The sequence below is a fragment of the Centruroides vittatus genome, unplaced genomic scaffold (assembly GCF_030686945.1).
Source record: "Centruroides vittatus isolate TY-2023 unplaced genomic scaffold, ASM3068694v2 contig_370, whole genome shotgun sequence".
Classification (NCBI taxonomy): domain Eukaryota; kingdom Metazoa; phylum Arthropoda; class Arachnida; order Scorpiones; family Buthidae; genus Centruroides; species Centruroides vittatus.
This window is the reverse complement of record NW_027122193.1, coordinates 428,589-456,364: the sequence shown is the minus strand read 5'-3', so window position 1 is coordinate 456,364 and position 27,776 is coordinate 428,589. Positions and strand designations below refer to the sequence as shown.

The 27,776-nt window shown below is 31.1% G+C and overlaps 1 protein-coding gene across 1 annotated transcript; it reads right to left on the bottom strand.

The window, feature by feature from the left end:
* Nucleotides 1-380: 380 nt before the first annotated feature.
* LOC136975273 (asparagine synthetase domain-containing protein 1) lies at nt 381-27,493 on the bottom strand. Its single transcript, XM_067270307.1, has 13 exons — nt 27,322-27,493; nt 27,124-27,218; nt 24,319-24,516; nt 22,295-22,417; nt 17,092-17,223; nt 16,412-16,926; nt 14,512-14,728; nt 14,410-14,444; nt 11,518-11,662; nt 3,865-3,932; nt 1,788-1,871; nt 717-807; nt 381-649 (listed from the first exon to the last, which is right to left on the bottom strand). The coding sequence occupies exons 2-13, from the start codon at nt 27,175-27,177 to the stop codon at nt 470-472; spliced, it is 1,842 nt and encodes a 613-aa protein (XP_067126408.1). The 5' UTR covers nt 27,178-27,218; nt 27,322-27,493; the 3' UTR covers nt 381-469.
* Between the last annotated feature and the right edge of the window lie 283 nt (nt 27,494-27,776).

Here is a 27,776-nt window from a genome sequence, read left to right as displayed (position 1 = left end):
AACCTTTAAACATGTAAAAAATTAAGAATTAAATAATATAAATTAAGAACATCTTGAGCATGTCTATTATAGAAAACAGTGAATACTGCACTGAATTATAGACCAGGAAAAAAGTAATTTTCTCTTGGATAATTCAACTATTTGCTTTGCATATGACACTTAGTCATGGGCTATGATATTTTTATGGTAGCATACCTACCTATATTAAATCTACACAAGCCATCAGCTTGTGTAGATTTAATATAATCAGGAATTTTTGGCTACATTGTTGAATAAATAAACATAAAGAACAAATAATACAATTACTAAGAACAATTTTTATTTACTTCTTTCAATTTGAATTATTTAAAACTTTATTTATATAAAATCAAAAATTTAATTTCTTTGTTTAAAAACTGTTTATTCATGAAAAATTCATATATAATAGTTTTTTTTTATAAATATAATATAATTTTATTTACAATCTAAATTATTTTATCCGACGGCAAATATCAGATCCTTTTTCTTTATTGTCCTCTGAATGAGCAATTCTTGATCCGAACTGTATAGCTCTTTTTGGTAAATGTTTTACACTATTCAATCCTAAATATTCAGCTAATAATCTCAATAATAACTTCTCACCTATTCCTCTGGGTAATAATAAATTTGCCTAAAATTTTATATGAGTCAAATTTATGTCTTTTAATTAATAAAAAGATAATTTTTCATATTATTACCTTGAACCAAATTGGTAAATTATTCAAAAATGATACAACATTTTCATCTAAAAATGGAATTCTGGATTCTTTCCCATGATCTGCAATGACTCTATTAAGAAATAAATTAATTTTTTTTAAATAAAAATTCAAATTCACATTTTTTTCAGATTATAATGAAAGTCTATGCATAAATTCAACTTTTATTTAATAGTAAATTAACAAAAATAACCAAAATTATTTTGAAAATTAAAGTTAAAGACTATTGTTTCTGACCACTATTACTCATTCTTTCACAAATAATCCAATTCCTTGATTTGAATGCAAAAAACTCTTCATATGCATAAAAACTTTCATTATAACCTGCAACTGAACTATTATAATTCATTTTTATGTAGCTTTTATTTTTTTAACGATAATGTTTAATACAGGATGTTAAAGGAAGACACTTAACAACCCTACTACATAATATAGAATGTACCCAAAATTAATTTGTTCATATCAGGAACACATTAGACCAAGGGTGAAACAGATTGATGTGTGTACACACATGGCCACCATCAAGACGGTGGCCATATTGTATGCAACTCTGAAATTTTAAATGGGAAGGAGGTCATATGACGCATCATTTAGGATCAGAATTTCACAAGAAATTGATTGCTGAAAGATTTATTGACCTATCTCAAACAGTTACAGAGTTATTAATGTGTTTCCTTTGTTGTTACAGGTTGAAGAACAGACAACACAATCCCCCTAACACAGGAAGAACAGCTAAAAATTGTCCTGTTGGCAGGGGAGAGAAGTTTCAGGGTTATTGCACAGGCCTGAATGTTTTTTATCGTGGACTGATCCAGTCTCCCTGAATTTCTGGAGTAGGTTCACAACTGCTACATGTGACACAGGCATTTGGTGTGGATGACATTGATTAAACTCCTGTGCAATCACCCTGGAACTTCTTTGGAATTTCAGTAGTTAAAGAAATATAAAGAATAACAATCATATTTTTCTGAAAGTCCAAAAAAAAAAATTCTTAAAAAATTTTTTTACAATACAATAAAAATACTATTTAAAATTTTATATTAAGATTATTACCTATCATCTCTACCAAGATTCCTTGAAGATATCCTGTTAATTTCCATTTCTATTTCTTCTATAAGACCATTCCAATTTAGTAAACTAAAATTTAAATTTTTAACAATTAATTTATTTATTTTAAAATATAATTTTGCTTTAACAAAATATTTTTATATAATTTTAATAGAAATTGTGATATCATAATGCTGGACTGCAATTTTTAATCATATTTTAAATATATTTAATTTAAAATATATGCTCTCCACCTCAAATTAGTACATCATACTTCTCTTTTAACAATAGAGTCATGCCTGTCATCTATTAACTACTTTCAGGGGAAGTTTTGAATTGAAATAACATGACTTCCGGTTTGATTATAGTTAATTGGGGCCTCCTGTCACTAAGATTTCTGTATCTAGTCTTGGATTTCATCTATCTAACTCTGTTCTCAAGATTAAGGAAATATGTTTATAACAGTGGGAATTTATAGGTCTACAATTTTTCAAATTGTAGCCAAATTATGTAACTTTTAAAATATTTTAAATCTTAGTTGTACATATAACATTACTGGATCATACAATTCATATGTGCAAGATATAGAGATAGCTCGTTTGATGCCAATGCCTTCCTTTACGAGTTTTGCGAAGAATTTTTGTTTGACCTTTGGTATTAAAAAACCTATACACCCCGGGAGTGATTTGTAATCTAACGTGATACAATTCAGTGCCAAACCATGCTGGCAGCACTCCAAAAGAAAATTCAATTGTATATGTTTCTTGTGCCAATGTTCTTTTGCATTCAGAAGCACGAATGGAGTGATCTAGTAATGAAATATTTTAAATCTTCACAAGTATTTTAAATTTACAGAAATCCATTCCTTTCAAGAGCAGAAAGACTAGATTTTTGTTATAACGTGTGTTTCTAACGCACAAATTTATTTATATACAGTAGATAAATAAGGGATGATTTTATTAATCACCAAAACAAAAAATCATATTAGTTTATATATGATTTTTTATGAGGTGCTGGATGTTTTGCTTGGGTAGCATTTTTTCAATAATGCAATGAGCCACATAGGTATATACATATAAAGTATGTATGTATGTATGTATGTATGTATGTATGTATGTATGTATGTATGTATGTATGAGGACCCTCATACATTTATCATACATTGAGAAGAAGCTTAAAATATTTTGTCCAACTGTACATGTCTTAAATTCTGCTGATGAATATTTCTCCCTTAAGGTATATTATTTATTTTAACTGTGCCAAATTCCATACTGCATTATAGGTAAAACAACTATGTTTTGTAATGCTTGTTTGAAATATTCTAATAATTACATATCAAAGAATTAAAAAAGTTAACTGAAAAGAATATAGGATATAAGAAATTACTGTTATAGACATGTGTAATTAAATAATCTTAATATATTTTATAATTTCTATAATAGGTCTATGGAAATAATCAACTTAGATATTAACCAATGAGCATCAGCCATTGATCACTTAGTTGTGGCAAGTGACTTCTGATTTCTTCCTCATTTGTTAAACATGTCACCACAATTAAAAACAGTGGTATGGAGGCTTCATGTTGTGGTATTGGAATATGAGAAAGTTTGCTATAGTAATTGTTAAATGCAAGATTCTTTACAGTTAATGCAGGCTATAAAAATTTAACATAATTAACAGAAAAATCATTCTGCTTTCTAGTGAGAAAAAATAAAATAAAATTCACATATTGCCTGATATATTACAAAAGTGCTGACTCCATTAGGAAATGTGCTGATTGGTTTAACTCAAGCAATATCATGCATGACGTTGCTCTCAGGTAGATTCTTTCCATAGAAAGACTGTACAAAAAGAAGCATTATTTTATTTTACTTAGTTATAAACATTATCGTTCGATTGTAATGCTTTCAAGTGATGATCGTTACTTTTAGTTTTATTAAAAATTTATTGATATATTAGAAATTAAAATTTTATATCTTATACTTTTATCTTTTATACTAATTTATACTTTATATCTGAATATAATGTAATAAAACTTATTTTATAATGAATAAACTTTAAATTTTAGAAAAATTAATTTTACTTGAATTTATTCCTATGTCTGGAATATCCAGCTAACTGTTCATCAGCTCCCATTCCAACTAAAATTATCTAAAAATAATTAAATATCAATAAATCAGTAAAGTTAAAAAAGAATAGTAAAATAATATTAAATTTAAGAACTTTTTAATCTGACTTTCACACACAAATAATTATTATTTTTAAGTTGAAATGTCCGAACACGATCGAATATATTACATTAATCGATCATCAAAACATATATGTTTATCAAAGTTTATCGTAAAACTTCTGTCCCTATTTTAAGTCATTAACTCGTAGATCAATTTAAATAAAAAAAATCGCGATAAATATTAAAAATTTGGTTAATGTTACCCTTGGTGCCAAGATGGCGACTCGTCTCTGATTCCAGCAAGGAAACAGTGGAATGCATGTTCTAACCTAACCTAACCTATTCTAATATTCTATAATTATTAGCAACCAAATTATTAGAATAGGTTAGGTTAGGTTAGAACGTGCGTCCCACTGTTTCCTTGCTGGAATCAGAAACGAGTCGCCATCTTGGCACCAAGGGTAACATTAACAAAAAATTTAATTATTAAAAATTTAAGTTTAGAATTATTATAAATACAATAAACAAAACACAGTTTTTAGTTTTCATCTTAATAAATAATTAATTAGTAATAATAAAATCAAAAGTATTAATATAATAAAGTAATATCATTTAAATATGTAGTAATTAAATAATTTCTAACTTATGATATTGAATATTTCAAATAATTATTTCAAGAAATTTGTGTCATGCAATATTTTTTGTTATCAATGCAGTTGTTTGAAACAATATGTATAATAAATATTGTTTATATTTAACTGAAGATTATAAAAAAATATTTCTGTAATGTGTACATAATTATAACATATAACAAACGAAATATTTGATAAAATAATTTTGTATATATTCTAAAATTCAATATTGTTTATACCAGTGGTTCTCAATCTTTATGAAGTCGGGGAACACTAAACTTTCACACTATTTTCCATGGAACACTTACAACACATCAGCTTCAAAGCAGGGGTGGCAAACCTTTTAAAATCAAGTGCACTCGGTCTAGTAGATGACAACATTGGCTAATTACATTTACATTGTATTGATTTTTCTTTTGCAACAATTTTTAATTGTATATTTGTTTTCCGCGGAACATTTAAAGTGGCTCCACGGAGCACTCGGGTTCCACGGACCACAAATTGAGAACACTGGTTTATACTACAATACTTAGAAAAAATGTTATTGGTTACACAATATAAGACAGAAAGTTAAATATAGACACTTTCATGAAGGATTTCATAAAGATGTTTATTATTCATCTAATAAATCATTATATATTATTATTCATTATCATTCCGAGGATATTCATTAAGACAGAAAATTTTTACAGACTATCTCCAAAAATCTCAATATATCAAAGAATTAAATCTAACTGTTTTAGAACAATGACATAGAAAGATTTTTATGTCTAGAAACAAATCTCATTGAGAGAGAGAAGACACGATAAAGAAAGAACTATAGGTTAAAATATTTTGTTAAATTCTTCCATTATTTTATTTCATTATCACTAACATAGTGAGACTGATAGCGCAAAGAAGAGTGTAAAAATATGTATTTATCTAAAGATAACCATAACCGGTGTAAAGGAGTCAATGTCCGATCATTAATTCTTGTTTTGGGGCGTTATTTTTATTTTGTTCTTTTCTTTTTCTTGGTTCCTTTTTTTTGTTGTTACGGACAAACTCCCAAGCACCAATGACCAAAAGAACAAAAAAAACGAAAATTTTTAACTTAGTTTGCATCGTTGCCCGATCCTGGAACATCATCCTATGTAAATTAGACAGTGCGGAGCTACACTGGATGAACAATTAAAAGCGGAACAGCCAGGACCAAAAGGAGAGAGAGCTTCAGGTGACCAAGGTGGTAAACGTCAGTGATAAGTTCGAGGAAATTGTGTTTGGCTGTACACTATTTATAGCTTGAGGAGGAGATAAAACGTTTTCTTTATTATGAGAAAGCTGTACAAGATTTTGATATTGTCTGTGGTTTGTGGAAATTATTAGTTTTAAATAAAGTCCTGGTCTGGTACTTGCCTCATTATTATGTAACCTATTGTTGTTTCCGAAAACGGTGAGTTACATAACTGGCGCCCGAACAGGGACCTTATGGGTCATAAGCAAGTTTTTTTTTTGAGTTTATTTCAGATCGAACCGTTAGTGTATTTGTTTTGTATGGACGAGAAAATAATGTCTGAGGAAGATTTCATTACTCGTGAAGAGTTCAGGACTTTACAAAACCAGCTGACAACGTTATCGCAGCAAGTCGCTGCACTGACGCAAAGTATGGCAAGTATCGCTTCTGCCTTATCTTTTAAGCAGGCGGAGCCGCCAGCCGAGAACCGACCCGATCCCAGGGAAGTGAGCCAAACCAGTCCGGGGGGAAGCATTCCCAATAGGCCGCCAACAGGTACATCTACTCCCCTCCCACCAGTGACACCAAATACCTCGGTGGTGATTGTCAATGCTCAACCTACGCCATCTAAAACATTTAACGGGACATCTGAATACCCGGCGGCCGACTTTATCCAAGATATGGAACAATATTTTTTCGTTAATCAGGTCTCAGCTAATCGTTGGGTTGATACAGCCGCCTTCTTATTAGAGGGTTCTCCAGCTAAATGGTGGAGAAACGATGGACGGAAAAGAGTAGGTAATAGCTGGCCTCTCTTTTCCCATTTACTTAAAGAATTGTATTCTCCTCTTACAGACGAAGTCGCTCTAGCAAAGAAATTATTCAGCCAATCGTATGATGGTATGTCTGGTGTCGAACAGTACATTTGGGACACTGTTCAGCTGTACCGTGCGTGGAAACCCTACTCCAGGGACGAAGAAATCGTCCAATGTATAACGACTCAAATGCCTTTAAATTTACGTGAGTATCTAGAAATTAGACATTGTTATTCTATTAATGACTTAGTGCGAACTGCCAAGGAGTACGAATTTCGGAGAAAGCCGACCAGTCACCGATCTGCGGAACGAACCGATAATTCGAGAGAAAGTTTACCTGAACGCGCACTAACTCAACCCCTTAGTGCGGAAAGAAAGCCTCAGACGACCCATAGAGTTCCGGTACGATGTTATACTTGTGGAATTACTGGGCATTATTCAAGGAACTGCCCCCAAAATAAGCGAGCCGGATACCAAACAGTTCCGAAAACGTCTGACCCTATACAGGACCAAGGTAAGAGGGGAACCCGGAAGTTAAACTAATACCGAGGCCAAGAAGGGGGGCTTGGTCCTCGAGGTATGAAAAATCCTCTCAACTGGGGCTAATACTAAAAACTAAAACAAACTTACCAGGACTAACATTGATTATTAACGATATAATGACTAGTGCTAGAATTGACACTGGTGCGGACCATTCGTTAATAAGTGCGGACATATGGCGCCAAATTATTCGAAAATCCCCGGGGATAATTCTTCGCCCAGGCCCTGATATTAAATTAGCCATAAAGGGCAGGTATTATAAAACAAAGGGCAGATTTGTGGCCAACCTTCGATTAAATGGCACCTTATTGTCCCATGAACTCGTTGTGATTGACGGACTTTTACTTCCATGCCTGCTCGGAAGAGACTTCCTACAGAAATATAAGGCAGTGTTGGATTTTAGTAACTCAGAAATGGAAATTACTATCCCCGAGACAGGGGTAGGGATTAAATACAACTTAAAGGAATTGCAGACGCCATTGAAAGGAGAAGAGTTAACAAAACTAAAAACTGTTTTGAATAAATTCTCACATATTTTTAGTGACCACCCTGGACTCACCAACTACGTAGAACATGCCATCGAGACGGGGGATGCCCCTCCAGTTTCGAGCAGACCGTATAGGTATTCGCCTGTAAAGCAAAAAGAAATGCAAAGGCAAATAGCAGAAATGCTAAAAGAAGGGATAATCAGACCTTCCAATTCGCCATGGGCGTCGCCTGTAGTGATGGTGAAGAAGAAGACGGGAGACTGGAGACTGTGTGTAGATTATCGTAAGTTAAATAGTATAACAGTAACAGATAGATTTCCTTTACCTATCATTTCAGATTTGTTGAAGTCGCTAAAAAAGGCCAAATTCATTACTACACTGGATTTGTCGTCAGGGTACTGGCAAGTACCGGTAAAAGAGGGCGATAGGGCCAAGACAAGCTTCATTACTAGCGAAGGACTCTACGAGTTTTTAGTAATGCCATTCGGATTAAAAAACGCACCGGCAACTTTTCAACGCCTGATGAATAAAATCCTGAATGGAATGAGGTCCCGCTATTGCGAGGTATATTTAGATGACATAATTATCTACTCGTCTACCTTTTCAGACCACCTTCAACACCTTGAGAACGTTCTGCGGCGACTGTCGGAGGCAGGCCTGACAATCAAACTAACCAAAAGTCATTTTTGTCGACCCGATGTACATTACTTAGGGTTCCATGTAACTGAAAAAGGGTTGTCCACAGACCAAGGTAAGGTGGAAGCAGTCAGACAATTTCCACAACCTAACAACACGAAGCAGCTAAGCACGTTTTTAGGTATGTGTAGTTGGTACAGCCGCTTTATTCCACATTATGCAACTATAGCCGAACCACTGTACTGTCTGCGACGAAAACGTATCAAATGGAATTGGAGTCCCGACTGTGAGAAATCCTTCCAATTATTAAAAGAGCACCTTATAACTGCTCCTGTTTTACAGCTACCTGAACCCAACGTCCCATTTGTACTCTACACCGATGCCAGCACCGTAGGACTTGGAGCTGTCCTCTGTCAAGACCGCCCCATAGCCTATGCAAGCCGAACCCTTCAGAAAGCTGAGAGAAATTATACAACAACCGAATTGGAATGCCTCGCCATCGTTTGGGCTGTGGAAAAGTTCCGCGAATACCTTGATGGGACGGACTTCACGGTAGTTACCGATCACGCAGCTCTGCGATGGCTACAGAGTTCGAAAAATCTTTCAGGTAGGCTAATGAGGTGGGCATTACGCCTACAAGAATTTAACTTTTCTATTAGACACAGGGGTGGCAAAGATAACCAGCTTCCGGATGCTTTATCTCGCTTACCACTCGAAGCGGACAATGTAAAGGAAACGGATCTTTCTACGAAGTTATTAACCATCGTGAGTATAACTAATAGAGAGGAAATAATCCAGGCACAGCGAAACGACGCCGAATGGAAAGAGTTGTATAAATACTTACAGGAGGGGGATTTACCCTCAGATCCAAAACTGGCATCCGAATTAATTGGTAAGTCACGACACTATGAAATTATTGATGATTTATTACATTACCATCGTAGGAAGAACGACAGAGGATGCCCGCGACCCGTAATTCCAAAGGCACTCAGGCCTGCAGTATTAAATGAATTACATGATCATCCGACGGCAGGGCACCTCGGATCGAGAAAAACGGTCAAAAAAATCGGGCAAAGATGTTATTGGCCCGGTATGAATAAGGAGATTAAACAATATGTATCCAGCTGCCACACCTGCCAAACTACTAAATGGATACAACAAAAACCTGCAGGGTTCCTGCAAAGTACGAAAACGTCAGAGCCAGGGGAGAAAGTAGGTATTGACATAGTAGGACCATATCCTAGATCTAAAAGAGGTAATGCCTATATGCTCGTAATAGTTGATTACTTTAGCAAATGGGTGGAATTATTCCCACTAAAAGACATTACAGCACCTACTGTTGTAAATTGTTTTGTTAATGAATTTTGTTGCCGATACGGCATGCCGAAAAATCTAGTATCCGACAACGGACCCCAATTCATCTCAAGACTTATGAGTGAGGTATGTGAGAAACTAGCTATAAACCACATATTAACTACTCCTTATCACCCACAGTCGAACTTCACGGAGCGAGTGAATAGAACCTTAGGCAGAATGATCGCAGCATACGTAAAGAAAAACCATAGGGATTGGGATCTACACCTCCAGAAGTTAGCTCTTGCTGTACGTACCAGTGTACAAGATTCTACGAAATTTACACCCTCGAAATTACACCTCGGCAGAGACATAACACTTCCTTGGGATCGTCTCATAAATCTGCCTAACCAACCTCAAAGTGTAGAAGAAAAATATGACGAACTTCAAAAGATTCTAGAACAAGCACAGAGAAACATAAGAAAGGCTCAACGCCAACAAGAAAGAACGTATAATCTAAGACGGCAGCCACTCTCATATAAGGTGGGTACACCTGTATTATTAAAAACTCATCCAATTTCTTGTTCTCCCAAACGTTTTAGTGCAAAATTTGCCCCGAAATGGTCTGGACCTTATGAAATTTCCAAGGTGATATCGCCATTAGTCTACGAACTACAGGACCCCGCTACAGGAGCCAAACATGGACGACATCATATATCAAACCTTAAGAAATACAACTTATTTCCAACCGTATCACCAGTTCCTCTTGATCAGACGTCACCAGCACCCCGACGACTCCGGCCCCGAAAGAAAATAGACTACCGACAGACTGCCAAACGGAGGTCTAAGAAATGAATAAAGAAAACAATAGCACCGATAATGGTTACAATTTATTGTCAATCATCGATGTTAGGAAACTGTAAATCTCCTCCTCATCGACAAATATCTACAACAACAGCTTTATTACCAATATTACGGCACCAGGACGGGCACCCTTACTGGTATATAATATTTTTCAAACCCTATAAAAGAAATATCCAGTATTTCTTTTTTTTTAAGAGGGGAGGGGTGTAAAGGAGTCAATGTCCGATCATTAATTCTTGTTTTGGGGCGTTATTTTTATTTTGTTCTTTTCTTTTTCTTGGTTCCTTTTTTTTTGTTGTTACGGACAAACTCCCAAGCACCAATGACCAAAAGAACAAAAAAAACGAAAATTTTTAACTTAGTTTGCATCGTTGCCCGATCCTGGAACATCATCCTATGTAAATTAGACAGTGCGGAGCTACACTGGATGAACAATTAAAAGCGGAACAGCCAGGACCAAAAGGAGAGAGAGCTTCAGGTGACCAAGGTGGTAAACGTCAGTGATAAGTTCGAGGAAATTGTGTTTGGCTGTACACTATTTATAGCTTGAGGAGGAGATAAAACGTTTTCTTTATTATGAGAAAGCTGTACAAGATTTTGATATTGTCTGTGGTTTGTGGAAATTATTAGTTTTAAATAAAGTCCTGGTCTGGTACTTGCCTCATTATTATGTAACCTATTGTTGTTTCCGAAAACGGTGAGTTACATAACCATAACCAACAACTCTGAATACAATAAATTTTATAAGTATATCTTTACTTAGATATGTTGGAACATGTTAATTCTGATAAAATTAAATAATTGAAAAGAATATCCATTACAAGTATATTATATTATTTTAAAAACAAAAAAGAATATGTTTATTATATTCAGAAGACACTACATGGACAGATAAGATATGTAACAAAATAATTAAATTTTTCATCATCCTGGTTTAGTTTTCCCTCTCTTAATTTTTGGGTTTTTTTCTGCCCCGTGGACATTAAGAGGAACTAGTTTATTAATTTTAGGCAATTGCCACATGATTTTATTCAATTTAAGCAAATTTAATAAGTTATTTAAAATTTCTAAAATTTGAAACTTACTCTTGCAGGGCTTGTATAAAATATACTAGAAGTTTCACTTAATTTTAAAAGTCCTCGTCCTCTAGCTGCAAACCAACAAGCACAACCTATACTGTCGTCGATAACGGTCGATAAAGGATAGATCAAGTGTCGAATATATCTTTCTCTGCAATTTAAATTACAATAATAATAATAATAATATTTAAATAGATGTATTAAGTTATTATCAATTGTTTAATCTGTAATAAAAAAAATAATAATTACTAATAAAAATTAAATTCAATGGAATTAATGTAAAAACATTTTTATGTAATTTATCGAGGATCAGTTTTTCTGCGCCACTATTTATGTATATTCTACATTTTGTTCAATTAAAAAAGGATAAAATGGATGTGCTATGTACTCCCGAGAACTGAAGAGTTGTATAAAGTTCAACTTCCCTGTAGTGCTTAACTGCTTTGTTAATGTTTGTTTCTCAAGCTTTAAGTAGTTTGTGATAAATACATTTTGGTGTCATTAAAGATCTCACAGACAAAAGAAAACTATAATTAGAAACTTGGCATTTCATTGAATACAGAGGAAGTAAACCAAACAAAAATAAATAAATAAATAACACTTTTTCATATCACAAACATACATCTAAACAAAATACCATTGAACGAAAAGTTTTGTCAGTGCATTGCGGATTACAATGAATGTAATGCTTCATTATAACAAATTACACAATTTTTTTCGGTCATTTATCATCATTTATATTATTAAATTTCTGTGAATTGAAATCTTTTTATTATTGAACTAGATTTGAAATTAATATTTTTACTGTAAGATATTTATCTGTTTAATTTTTCTCTACCAAATGCGACCAGTTATCCGATAAAATTGGTTATCCAAAATGGTACTATTTCAGATGATCGATGCTTTGCATATTATTTATTTATATACATTTTTATGTATATTTGTATTTTTATATATTTAAGACATAGAAGTTTTTATTAAACTGTTAAAACTTACATAAATGATATAAAATACTTTAAGTCCTTAAAACCAATAAAACTCAGGACCATATTTATAAAGAAAAAGACAATCTGCTTATTAAGATAACCAGAAAATGTTTTCAGCTCTTCTTGAGCCTTCTTCAGTTCATTCTTACAAGAAATGCTTGTTAGAAATGGAAAGGATTAATGATCCCAAAAAGCATTTTTTTGCATTGAAAAATTGATTCTAAATTATTTTGTACTTTTTCTCTGTTTCAGGATTAAGATTAATGTAAAAATGGTTAAAATCTGTGTCAAAATAACTTTATATTATTATTAATTATTTTTAAAAAAAATAAATAAATAAAAAATTTTTGGTCTAAAAGTCAGTTAAATTTTCTCATTTAACTGACTTTATGACCTCCCTGCATTACAAATGTTTAGCAGTTCAAATCAGTCACTAAATAACATTTTTACTAGTGATGTAATGAATATTTGGTTACTATCCGGTATTCGGCCTATTCTTCGCTATTCGGCCGAATACCGAATACCTAAAAACAGGAGTAAGAAATAACAAAAACACAGTAAATTAATCATTTTGGTAACTTTTATTAATGCTGAACATTAAATTATAACTATTAAAGTTAATAAGAAATAGCATCTAACTCTAGTATTAAATTATTTCATAATTAAATAATATTATAGCCTTTATCTAGCCTGATATCTTATGGCATTGATGGCGTGTAGGTTAGAATATATCGGGCATTGATGTTATTGTTTAGTTAATTATGTTATATTTGTATTTGCGTAGATTTTAATATTTTTTACGATAATTTAAAATGATTTACGAAACGTTTTATTGAAACTTATCGTATTTTAATGAAAGAATCATTTATCTATTTCTAGAAGACGAGTAATTAATATATAATTTATTTTATATAGAAAGCAAAGAATGAGCATTTCTCATTATATGCAAAAGATAACATTTGAAATCATGTTAATTTTAAAAATATTGACAAAAACAATAGCAACAAAATATCACAAAACTTCACAAATAGATAACATATTTGAACTGTTCCACAACTGGGGAGAAACTAGACCATATGTCCCCACTAAAGTATATTCTTAGGGTACTATTCAGTCTACAAATACGTACTAAAAACAAAATTTTACTGCTTAATTAAAGAGTTAAAAAGATCGATTGCAAATAAAATAACTTATAAGTTATAACTTACATCCAAATGCCAACAACTGCCGAATCGTATCAGGCTATTTACGGCTATTACATAAATTATAAAACAATTTGGCACTAGAGGTAGATGTTAGGCTCCATCTCATATCAACTTTAATAATTATAATTTAATTTAAATAATAATTATAATTTTTTTTTCCAGTAGGTCTCTACTGGAAAAAAAAAATTGTAGTGACAGCAGGCCAATAGAAAGCAGGGTGAGCGATCCTTGCCATAATGCAGTTTTCGCGCCAATTTTCGCACGTGCATTAATCAAGCCTAATAGTTTGGCCGAATATTCACCCATTTGGCCACACTCCTAGCCGAATATTCGGTATTCGGCCTGAGGCCGAATATACTATTCGTTACATTCCTAATTTTTACATATACTACATTACCTTTGTTTTCTTTTTTGTTATATTTTTCATTAAATTCCAACTTATCATTATTATTATAAAACACTAATGTTTTTAATTAAGTTTTTGTCATTTTTAATAAAATTTATATTAAAATTTTGTCTCTTTTGTTATTATTTAAAATATTTTAAATTAATTAATAGTTATTAAATTGAATTAGCCCAGTCAAAATCTTCAATTAAATTTCTAACAAATTTTCCATTGTTTTGATACTTTCCAGATTTTCTAAACGATTATTTAAAATTCTAAATATTTATTACACAATATTATTTATAAAATTAGTGACACTGACCTTTCATTTTTCAATTCATCCTTTGTTACATTAATCTAAAAAATAAATTATCTATAAAATTTAAATTTAAAAAATAAAATAAAATTTTAATGTTTAAATTACCTCAACAAAATTCCATTTTCTTTGAGGATATAACACTTTCAATTCATTCCACGCCGTTATTCCACTAATTCGATCGGGTGTATTAAAACTGTATAAATTAGTGTTTACACTAGACTGATGATCATTTTTATGATTCTTTTTGGACCTATTATTAGCTTTTCTTTCATGTTCAAAGGCAACGTTCACTAAATCAATTGGTACATTTTCTGGAATGTATCTTTATAAAACGAAAAATATTCAACAATGTAAATGAAATTAAAATAATAGATAAATGAGCTGATTCATAAATTAAATAAATAAATAATAAATACAAAATAATTTTAACATGTAACAGATATTTGTTAACATTACATATTATTATTTGAACAAGGAAATCACTAGAGATGGCTCCCTCTGTTTTCAATGAGTTTGATATACAGTAGACCGCCTATAACATGGGTTCATATAAGACGAATTCGTATAACACGACGGAAAAATTGCGATCGTGTTCGTATAACACGCTAAAAGAGGCTCGTATAACACAGTGAATGAGACAGATTGTCATGGCCGACTCGTGTCTCGACAGGATTGGTCGAATCTGGACCAATAGCGGACATTGCATAAACCGTCGAGTTTAAACGAGCAGTGGACCTACTAAAAAACATTTATTATTCAACGGCCATAAAAATTATATTTCTATTAATGATGTCGCCAAAGTTTGGCAAATTTTTCGCAGAAAGAATAACTTATCGGGAAACGTGTCCGCCGTTTGATGAGCCACTCCGCGACGAAAACAAGCTTAAGCAATGGCGTCTTCAAACGGTGCGCACTCGTAAGTATTCCAACAATTTTTTGTTTATAGCATAGTTTATATGGATCATTCCCAAAAATTTATACATGTTTTGGAAATGTTCGAGTCAAATTAGTCTAGAATCGATTAATTTTATGGAAGAAAACCTTTCAATCGGCCATTCCCCCTAAACTGCACAAGTGCCGAGCTGTGAACGGCTCATATATTTGTAAAATCTAAATGACTCGTACAACACAGAATTCATGTAACACGGAACGTATTTACCGTGTTATAGGGGGGGTCTACTGTATATTGTAATACTACCTTCTCAGTAATTCACAGTAAAGTCACTTAATGCAACTCTCAAGATTTTGCAAGATAAAAATTTCTCTGTTCTTTACATGCTGGATTATTAGAGATGCAATGTTAACGACAGTATAGCTGAGTGGATAGTGAAAAACTTTAAAAAGTATGTTGCACTAATAATCTGTTTCAACACACATTATATAAAAACATTTTAAAAAGTAAATTCAAACTTGTAACATGCAATATAAGAGTTGAACACCTTATCCATTCAGCTATGCTGCCGTTAACATTTTATCTATATAACATGGTATGTAAAGAACACAGAAAATTCTAAACTCATTTTCCTCTTTACTATGAATTACTGGAAGGGTAGTATACGATATATATCAAACTCTGTCAAATTAGAGGGGGCCATCTCTGGTGATCTCATAAGTATAAGACACATTTCTGAAATTAAGTCCCACTGTACAAAAATTAAAGATTATTCATTTATTATACTTAATATATTTTTATTTAATTTAGTTTCTAACATCTAAATTTTAAATAAACAATAATTAATGATGATTAAATGCTTCATACAAATATGAAACACCTTTGCTTTCATTTTATAAATTATGTCTTATATACAGTAGAACGTTAAAATACAAATTTTATTGACAACCATTCATAAAGTATTCACGTTATTTTAATTATAACAATTTAACTATTTATATTTAACAGTTTCTGAATATAACTTTAATGATTAATAAAATATATAAAAATCATCAAAACAATTTACATTCATACAATGTAAAATTTTCAGTTTAAAATATGAAATACTCTTACCTATTAGCGATAACGGCAAGTACTGTCGAATCTAAACCACCGGAAAACAATACCGCCACAGATGCGTGTTCACAATTTTGATTTCCTGTCGAGTTTTTTAAGCAATCGCCGCATACGAAAGGATGATTTTTTACTCTTTGCTCTACTGCTTTACTCAAAACTTCTAGAAAATCTTTTATTATATTTCTCCAAAGTGGATTATTACACAAAACATATAAAATATCTTTAGTATTATTTTTTTCATTTATAAGATCTCTCCTTTTTCTGTCATCATTGTGAATTTCAGAGAAACATTTCAAGTTTTCTTCTGAAGGTGGGATTTTATTTAATATTTCATTAATTGGTGAGTGAATGCTTTCTGATTCCACACTTAAATTTAATATAGATTCTAACTGATTACGGCCTACTGATTTAATAAGTCCAGATGGCATTTTGTTCCACAGATGAAGAGAAATCTTAAATTCATTTTCCATGAAATTAATGGAATATATTCCTGTTGCTGGAATCTCTTCCCACTGAATAAACAAAGATTTCAGCTTTAGAGAATTCAGTTTGTCTTAAATATTTTCAGAAATTATTTTGTTTTATTGAATCATTCATATTTGATATTTTGACATTAAAAACTTTAATTTATGTAAAGAATATATAGATATGTGTAAAAATAGTATTTTTATATTTACACAATTAATGCCATTATTTAAAACAGCCACTGAGCTTATGGAAAAAGGTAATTTCATTTCATTTTTCCAACCCCAAAGTAAACTTCTACGTCCAAAAATGTCACGTCCGAACCATAAAGTTTTCTCGTTTTCCTTTAAAGATTAAAAAATAATCAATCTTAACAAATCTCAACAAAAATTTATATTAAAATTAAATTTAGATGTATATAATCAATAAATTCATTAAGAAAAATAATGCTACTTGGTCATTTTAAAGAAGTTATTTAAATGTTTTGATGCTTAAACAGTTTAAATATTAAATATTCATTAAAAAAACCATTTTTAGTGAAAACTTATTAAAAATTAATAAGTTAATGTACTCATAGATATATTTTATACATTCAAAAACCAAAGAAAATATGTGTGTTAATGTTACCTATGGTTCCAAAATGGCAGCTTGTCCCTGATTCCAGCAAATAGAAGAAAGGAAACAGTGGGGACGCACGTTCTAACCTAACCTATTCTAATAATTTTGTTGGTAATAATTATGGTAATTTATTAGAATAGATTAGGTTAGGTTAGAACACGTGTCCCCACTGTTTCTTTTATTTGCTGGAATCAGAGACAAGCCACCATTTTGGAATGCTAGGTAACATTAACCAATATATGAATTCACAAATATAATTTCTAGGATAAACTTTTAGAAAAACAAGCAATTAGTTATTGTGACATTGTCACAATGTTAGGCTGCAATTTTTTTTATCATATTTTAATTTTAAAAACTCATGTGACTTCTGGTCCAGACCAGAAGTAAATAAATAAATAAATAAGTTTGTATACACATAATTGAGGCCTCTAGCCCTAGGCTTTCTACATCTAGTCTCAATTTTCATCTATCTAGCTACATTCTCAAGATTAAATTAAGGAAGGATGGATGAACAGATGTACAACAGTGAGAATCTATAGCTCTACAATTTGAAAATTGCAGCCCAATAAGTAATATAAAGAAAAATAAATGAACTTAATAAATAACACACCGACAACTGCCATAAATCGTCGGGCTAAATTTGGAATAAATAATACTAAATTACAAACAAATTTGGCACTAGAGTGAGGCGTTAAGTGCTATCTCATATTAAAATGAATAATTAAATATTTATTCCAAATTTAGCCCAATGATTTACAGCAGTTGTTGGTGTGTTATTGCTTTACATTGGGTTTGTAGGAATGTTTATTCGAACTTAATAAAAAAATGAACAAGAGACAATACTTTTTTACATTTTGAAAATAAAAGACATCAATGAATATTTATTCTATATAAGCATAAAATTGCAATATCTAATTAGTATAATACACAACTGAATGATTTTAGTGACCTTGAGACCAGAACTATAATCATCAGTATCAACCCCAATTGCAACATAAATGACTGCACAGATCAAATAAAAGTTAAGCTTACTTTCCTTCAAGATATTAACTTTTTGTATTACTCATTTGCTAATAATTTACCTAAGTATTAAGCAAATATTTAAAGGTATCAATGATAGGAATGGAGTTCAATAACTGCTGTTGTTTAGACATTACAACAAATTAGATATATATATATAAAATTTGTTCTAATGTTTAAACCATAGCAATTATCGAACTCCGTTCCTACTGTTGATACCTTTAAATATTATATATATCAGTGGCGTGCCATGACATTTGATAGGGAAGCTGTGTTTCTGTAAGAAGCCGACTTCCAGGGGCAATCAGTCAGTGACGGTCTATGGTCCATTCGTATTCGTTTGTTCGATAAGCCAGTAAAAACCGTAGACTTCTCTAAATGTATTTTTTATTAATGCACTTAATAAATAAGCAAGTTCAATATAATTACCTCTGTTATATTAGATTCAATAGATTCCCTATGCCCTCTAAATGCCAATTCTTGCTTCAAGATTAACATCTACTAATTTAGATATAATATATCTATTAGCCATAACTATTGTTATAATTTTCAATATATATTTTATATTGCTTACTAATGTTAAATTCTATTCTATTTTGACTTCCAAATTGCTTCAATTTTACGAAAGAATCGACGTGACATTTACAATTCGCGTCTTTTGCCAGCTTAACTCAAATCAGTTAAAATCGTTCCCTACCAGTGGCTCATGGATGGAATCAGAGACAATCTTGGTAGTTGTGCAGTGCATGCATGCATGCCAAATCCCGAAGGTGCCGACACCGGTCAATGTCAAATGCCTCTTTTGTCACATCACTACCTCAAAGGACGCGACAGGGTTGTTGTAAATTTTAAACATTTCTCACCGTAGCTGTAAAAATCTAAATTTGTTAAACTTAATAGTCATTTGTTTTCTAACTAATTCGTTTTAAAACTAGGTGTCCACGGAAATTTCCAAAATTTACAACTTTTCGGTCACTCTCATTGAACTGGAAGAATTTGTCTTTATTACGTCTAATATTATGAAGACATCAGTCCCCACTGTAAGCGGCTAGAGATTGGTTCGGTTAAGCTTTTGTTTAAGTAAAATTCCATCTCTTTTGGCAGGATTTTATTTATGTCCCCAATTCCCTAATCGCTTAATTATTTAACTACTTCTTAAGTAGAAATAAGTTGAAACCGGTTACTTTGTACTTGAGTATTTGTAGTCTTGGGAAAAAAGTGGAAAGACAAATTTTTATGACAACAGATACATAAATTGTAAATTTAAGGAAAATAAATTCTAGAGCTTTTTCTGTATCTCGTGCATTGCTCTCATTCATTCAATTTAGTTGTAAATGATGCTACCAAAGTAACAGTTAATTTTTTAACATTGTACAAGAATTGTCCACGTTTTTTCTACATCCCCTTATAGATGGGACATACAAAATCATAATATCACTGGTTTAACATTGAAATCTATAAGTAACTAGCTGACCCGGCCACGCGTTGTTGTGGCTCAAAATGTATCTATTATAAATGTGTAACACTTCCCCCGTGGGAGAACTTCAAAAAATCCCTTCTTAGTGTACAGTACATTCTTTTACGTGGTACCGGGCTTGTACCTTTGTATGGCAATAAAGAACTTGAACTTGTACAGTACATTCTCTTGACGTACCCTATTAAAACGCAAAAAATCGCATGTAAAATAGTATAAATAGAAGCTGAGTTCTTCGCAGTAAGCCTTAATCCCGTCCCTCTCCTCGCTGGGGAATATCAAAAAATCCCTTTTTAGTGTATATTCTGTTGACGTACCCTATTAAAACGCAATTAAAAAGCAAAAACCGCATGTAAAATAGTATAAATAGAAGCTGAGTTCTTCGCAGTAAGCCTTAATCCTGTCCCTCTCCCCCGCAAGGAAATATCGAAAAATCCCTTTTTAGTGTATATTCTGTTGACGTACCTATTAAAACGCAATTAAAAACGCAAAAAACCGAATGTAAAATAGTATAAATAAAAGCTGAGTTCTTCGCAGTAAGCCTTAATCCCGTCCCTCTCCCCCGCAAGAAAATATCGAAAAATCCCTTTTTAGTGTATATTCTGTTGATGTACCCTATTAAAACGCAATTAAAAACGCAAAAAACCGCATTTAAAATAGTATAAATAGAAGCCAAGTTCTTCACAGTAAGCCATAATCCTGTCCATCTCGCCCTCCCCAGTGGGGGAATTTCGACATGTATATTATATGAAAACACGTGCGTATTTGAATGCAACGTTGTGTCAAAATTTCAAAGGAATTGGTAGGAACAAACGAACGTTATATTTTATTTATATAGATAGATAGAAAATGATCTGCTTTAGTCCATTCTCACAGAAAAGCACAATGCCTCACAGAAAAGCAAACTTAGGTTGTCGGAAGTTAGCGCCATCTGTTGGACATAAAAGCCTTAATCCATATATAAATATATTTTTGAAAGGGGGGAAATGGTGGTCTTCACATGTGCCAGAAACCTTCGTGGGAGTGTATTAAACAACTTCCCGAAGTTTCATGGCAATCGGATAAATGGTGTGGTAGTGCATGAAGGACAAACACACACACAACACACACAAACACACACACACACACAACACACACACACACACACACAGCACACACAACATACATTCATTTTTATATATATAGATATAAGATGGGAGAGCAGAATAAAAATATCAAATATTTTAATGGATTTTTTAAAACTCCCGCCAACTATACAGAACTATCATAAAAACATACCAGTAAATTTCTGTCGGTCGGGTTAAGTTATAAATCTACTTGTGATTCACATAATGGGGCGAGGGCGGCCAAATAGCTAGCAGGCAGGCGGATAACAGCCCAGAACCGGTCCTGGATAGAACCGTTGGAAGCGTTATACGTGTGTAGCTTCCACAAGCTAAACCGGGTGAGGTTGGTGCTCACCCGGTTTAGGTGCAAAGCGCACGCTCGAATTAGTATAATCTGGCTGTTTGGAAGCTGACAATACGGCGTTTCCATTCCGCCACTAATATTCAAATATACAATAGCAATCTTATCATTTTTTCACATGTAGTATAGAAATTTGTAATAAGATACATAATGTGGTTATAATAAAATATTAATTTTAATTATATGAAAATAATCGCACAATGTGTGTTTATTTTTTAGAAAATACAAGGGAAGTGGTGCTTCCACTGCTTACAATGATGGCACACCACTGATATATATATATATATATATATATAATCAAGTCTACATAAGTTGTCATAGGTATAACTCGACACTGTCGGTTAAATAGTCAGTTTTCTGCAGTCCCGGACAACTTACATAGGCATTAATGTTAAAAAGCTCCGGCTTACTAGACACTGTTTAACTCGTCACACTGGATAAATCGACCTATTTCAGCCCACCATAGTCACGTTTATCACAATATTCAGCTGTTACAAAATGGCACAATTTCATTGGTCAAGTAGACACCAATTGAAAACACAATATCTTAAAAAATTTAAGATACTATATTTTTTCCTAATGTTAGCACTAACAAACTGTTACATTCACAGCCAAATATCAAATGGTAATCTGCCAACAAATAAAATTTCACAAAAAATGAACCAAATATTTAAACTCGGCACCCTCGAAAAGCACTTAAATCATATTTTGTGCAGGCTGGTAACCTCATATTATGTTATTTTCCTATTTGAATATACACTTCTGAGAAATAAACTCAGTTATTTATGTAAAAACAGATATATAAATTCATTTAAATAATTTCAGTTATTTAATACCTGCCAATAAATAAATGCCCATGGTCCATGTAGTTTTCCAAATGTATCAATAAATTCAGTTTTTGTTTTTGCACAACTTAATTTCTTTAATATAAAAACGGTATCACTGTCATCAGGTGGAATCTGGAAATTAAGTGTCATAAAATTACAATAATTTATGCAAAAATTATTATTATATTCTTATAAATAATAATCATAAATGATGCGTACAAGCTTTTAAATCAAATTTTATTTGTTTACACATTAGCGAATATAAACATCCAAACCTGATAGTTATATATTAAAGACAAATGACTGCCAGATTATATCAGACTATTACTACTACTGTATTAATTAAACATTAGCTGAAAGACGTGATTGTAAATTGTTAAATTTTAATAATTTAACTTACTGCAAGAAAATTAAAAAAAAAGTTGCTATATTTTCAGTACTTAATCTTTCAAGATTTCAGCATTTTTTTCTAAATTATTGATAAAACTTTTATTTTTTAATAATACGTCTACTACACCATAATAAATCAAATATTAATGACAATATAAAATATTAGCAATAAGGTATAAGTATTTATTTCTATAAAATAAAAACGTAAAAATGTTAATAGCTAAATAAATTAATAAACAAAGTAAAAAAATAAATTTAGAAATTCACTCACCAATAAACTTAAAAGAAATTTTTAAAAATGGTACAAGTTATTGGTACTGGATCTGATGTTTATAAAGTATTTACAGTATTGTACAATATAATAAAAATTATATTATAATTATATATATACGTAGAGCGTCATTTACCCGAGAGCCGATCGACCAAAAGCTTTCCAGTCGAACTGTGTCGAGCTGAATCAAACGTTTTTGATACTAGATTTACTTCTGAAGTATAATTTTTATGTTTTTCTATTTTTCAATATATTTATTTGTTTGTAGAAAATAAAGAAATAATTTTTAACGATACAATAGCCACGATTATTACTATAAAAATTTTCATTAGGCTTAAAATCGATGAAAATTCAACGCAAAGCGACACGCAACGAAGAAAAATTTCAACATGGGATAGGTTAATATATTTTTCGTACATAATCGGTTATCCGAACAACCCCAGTCCCAATTGATTCGGATAAACGACCGTTCTACTGTAGTTAAAGATTTGTACAATATTGTACAAATCTTTAACTATGTTTATAATTATTGTTTAGAATATTACTAATTATACAATGAAAGATTCCAGTATAGAAAAAGTGGAATATGACAAAAAATAATACCAATCTGATTCAATTTTTTCTAAAATGCAGAACTTGATAATATATTGTCTTTCCAAATGGTTTATGTGTAATCGCTAAAGCAAACAGTTTATCATAGTAGCATGTGATTCAATTTGTAATGAATACACAAATAAAACGAACATTTTATCGCTTGTTATTTATCCTTCTATTATGTCATAAAACTTTGTTATGTATATCTCAATCTTTGATTATACTAATGCAATCAGTTTTAAAATATTTTATTTCATTAGGTACGAACGACAGGACTCCAATGCCATAGAAAAGTTTCACTTACAAATCAATACTTTATTGGATGACAGTTTTATTGTGTTTCTTTTTTCTATATTTATTCAAAATAGAATTCAGAAATAAATAATCATCATCAAATGTACTAAAATATTTTGTTAATAGTTTAAACACAATTATACTAATTAATTAGCAAAAAAATTATTAGTTTAATTAATTATTGTAATATATTTCAGTGTTAGAAGTTTATCTGTATAAACCTCTAACATTAAAAAATATTACAATAATTATTAATAATAACGATAAATATAACTGCATTAGGAAGAGATGTAACACTAAATGAGAATGAAATTTAAAAATCTGCACTTTGAAATCAAATTCCAATCAATTATTTAGAATTTTTCAGTTTTTATTTATAAAAATTCTAGTAGACTATGTATTTCATTCGAACTCCTATTACTCACATTTTTATTATTTATTAATTAATTAACTTGATCGTTAAAATGTTTCAACTCTCACTTACCTCTAAATTATTAAATATTTCTCCGTTCCATAAAAGTATATTTTTATTTTCGTCCCGAATCGGCTGGGAAATTATTTCTTTTCCTCTCATGTGTAACACAAAACTTGAGAACACAATTTTTATATCAGGAGAAAATGCGACTGAAAGGCTGTTATAGACATCAGGACCTCTTCTTAATAAGAAATCAATTTCATCATTCTTAAAAAATAAAATAAATTTCTAAACATAAAATTTTATAATGTATGCAAAGCTAGAACTAAATGTAAATAAAATATTAAATGATTTAAACTTAAAAATTTCGGGAAAAAGATGAAAATAACCTTAGAAGGTTGGAAAAAATTTCTGACTATTAAATTTTAAACTATATACTGTATTTAATAACAAGAATCTTTTGTTCTATACTAAAACAGTTAAAAATTTGCTTTTAATTAAATTTAATCAAAAACATTAATATGGTTGCAAACATGATAATGTTTGTAGTGTAATATTGCATTTTAATAAAATATACGATCGTGGATATAATAACATCATTAAAGTTATTTTCAATCTTGAGTTCTGATATGTTGAATCATGATTTCTTCTATCCACAAGGTTGATTCATGATGGAACTGAACTTCAATTTTTTATTTCCACTTTCAGATCCTCAAGATAATTGAACTCTGTTCAAACTCGAGGCTGAAATGTCTCTTCGGGGACTCTAATGAATGCATGCATTTATGCTCAGAAGCATCAGCTCTCAAATCTCTCCCTCGATCCATAATGTTCTTACAACCACGTAAATTGTTTGTCAAGAAACTTGAAATGTAAATTGGTATAAGTAGTTAAATTAAGTTTTAACAGGAAAGAAAATTAATCTCCTCTCTCATTCCTGTAACAGTCATGTCTTTCCCACGAAAAAAAAAAAAAAATATATGTATTTACATTACACCTTAATTAAAATATTTTTAAAATTTATAAATAGAAATTTTAAAAATATTTTAATTCCTAATGTGTTACTATATTGTATAAGGTGTTTGGAAAGTCACTTCACTGTTTCCACATTACTTTAAAAGAATAATTCAACACAGACTCAGACTGTACTTCCTAGATATGACAACACATCTTTTACTTTATGTTTTCAACCTGATGAACCGATCACTGTCACGTTTTAAACTCTCCGAACTGTTACAATCATTCTTTATTTGAACGAACATGTGATAAAAAATTCAAATACTTTTTAATATTTCGTCAAAACTAAAAACATACAAAGAATAACTAACAATATAAATACATGCAAACAACATTAACAGCACTCAGCAAATAAACACATAAATAAATACACCACCTTAATTTGTTGCTGAGAAGAATAACTATTTGAACACAAATGTTTTCAGCCCGATTAACAGGCCATCCTCAGGTCACAACTAAATTGGAACTGATACATTCCTTACATGCATGGTTTGGACGACCACCTTCCCAAACCGTTAAGAAAATAAATCAACGCGGGAGAACGAGTTTCTTTCCTTGCTCCTCCCTTACTCCACCCTCTCGTTCTCCCCCATTGATTTATTTTTGTAACGGTTTGGAAGGTGGTCGTCCAAACCATGTATGTAAGGAATGTATCAGTTCCATTTTAGTTGTGACTTGAGGATGGCCTGTTAATCGAGCTGAAAACGTTTGTGTTCAAATAGTTATTCTTCTCAGCACCAAATTAAGGTGTTGTATTTATTTACATGCAAACAAAATGAAATAAAATAAATTTAATAAAATAAAATAACATAAAATACGATAATACATGTACGTTAACAGAATGTTAAAAATGCATTAAGGATTAGATTCTAATGTAGTATTCCTGATCATATATTTTCAGGCCAATGGTAAGCCTGTGGCATCCTTGTAATTTAAACATTTGCCTGTGAGACTGGATTTATATATCTCAAATTTCTCTAAACTTAATGCCAGAGTTGACGAGTGCACAGGTTTAATAATCTCGGTTTCATTTCATTTCAGTACCGAACCATCTGCTTATGCTTGAAAGTAATAGTGGTTATTTGCAATATAAATCATTTATTAAAAATACATAATTCTCAAAGTATTTTTAAAAATATATACATTTTTAATATGTTTAAAACGAATAATTCTTATTTAGTTTACTTTTTTTTTGCACACTTTAAATTTATTTGAAATAGTAATCAAAATTACTTTGCATTGTTCATAACAACACAATAGCTTGTGATACGATACAGAATAGTGCAACGTTGGAATGCAACATGCAAGGGGTATAATGGAAAAGTGCCAAATTTAAAATAACTCATATATTTTAACATCCAGCAGTAATATTTCTTTTATCCATAAGATTTTCAAGCATCCTCATTTTGATTTAATGATATTTCAACAACCTTTAATTATTGTTATCCTTTAAAATTTGCTTTTTTACAATTTCTATCCTGTAAACATTAAGAAGTCATTATGTCGTACCCAATATACAGTAAATCTAGTCAAACCCACAAACGGGGTTATTACGACGAGAGATAAGATCTCATACACCCGTGCCAGACCACTTACAAAGACCTATCTAGATTTAAACCTATTTCTTCAAAGTGGTAAGCAATTCTTTTACCACTTCAGCCATCCAACCTACCAATAACAGTTGTGCTATATTGTTTTGTGAAAAATGTTTCAGTACTTAGTTAATTTTGATTAAAAAAGCAAAAAAATATATTTATGTCGTCGTTTATAATGTCCTCATAAACTTAAATGAATTTATAACGACTAAAACAAATAATTTCCTTAAAAATTTCAAAAAATATAAGAAAAAGTACTCACGACTGATTTTATACATTCAGTTTTTGAGCTTAAAATTGCATTGATTCCACACATTGTGATAATATGCTTTCCAAATTCACAAATATCAACTTATTCTGTCAAATAAAAATGTTGTTAATAAAACTATTTATTTCAAAATATTAAGCTAAAATGTAAATAGCGGTCTATGTTTTCTTAAATGTATTTCGTTATATTTACCTATTTTTTCTTTTATTTATACGAAAGCTGTGAATGGTACCCTATTCCGTATAATAATTATATCTATGTTCATTTCCTTTGACTTCCAAATGGAAGAATCAGTAGAACTTTCATTGTTAAATCGAGTTTTACAAGAAAGTAAACATGGCCACGTGGTCGCGAGTGTCACCAATGTTGCCAAACCAAATGCTACAAGTAATAATAATGTACGCTGACAGATGCAAAATGATACTTGTAAAATGGAGTATTTACAGTAATTTAAAAATCAATTTCCCTTTAATTTTCGTATTAATTTTTAATTTTGGGGTGAAATAGCGTTAAACTCAAAACTTCCAAATTTCCACATTATGAAAGAAATTCCAGACTTTTTTTACATCAATGATACAGAACACTTTCTTCCTGTATTCTCCTCGTTTTTGTAACTGTAAATATTCTCATTGTTGTAATTTTGATAT

Coding starts and splice junctions, on each gene's coding strand:
- LOC136975273 (XM_067270307.1), bottom strand. CDS start 27,177: ATGTGTGGAATCAATGCAATTTTAAGCTCAAAAACTGAATGTATAAAA. Junction 14,729..16,411: donor CTTGCCGTTATCGCTAATAG/GTAAGAGTATTT, acceptor CGTTTTATAAAG/ATACATTCCAGAAAATGTAC. Junction 808..1,787: donor AATCTTGGTAGAGATGATAG/GTAATAATCTTA, acceptor ATTTCTTAATAG/AGTCATTGCAGATCATGGGA.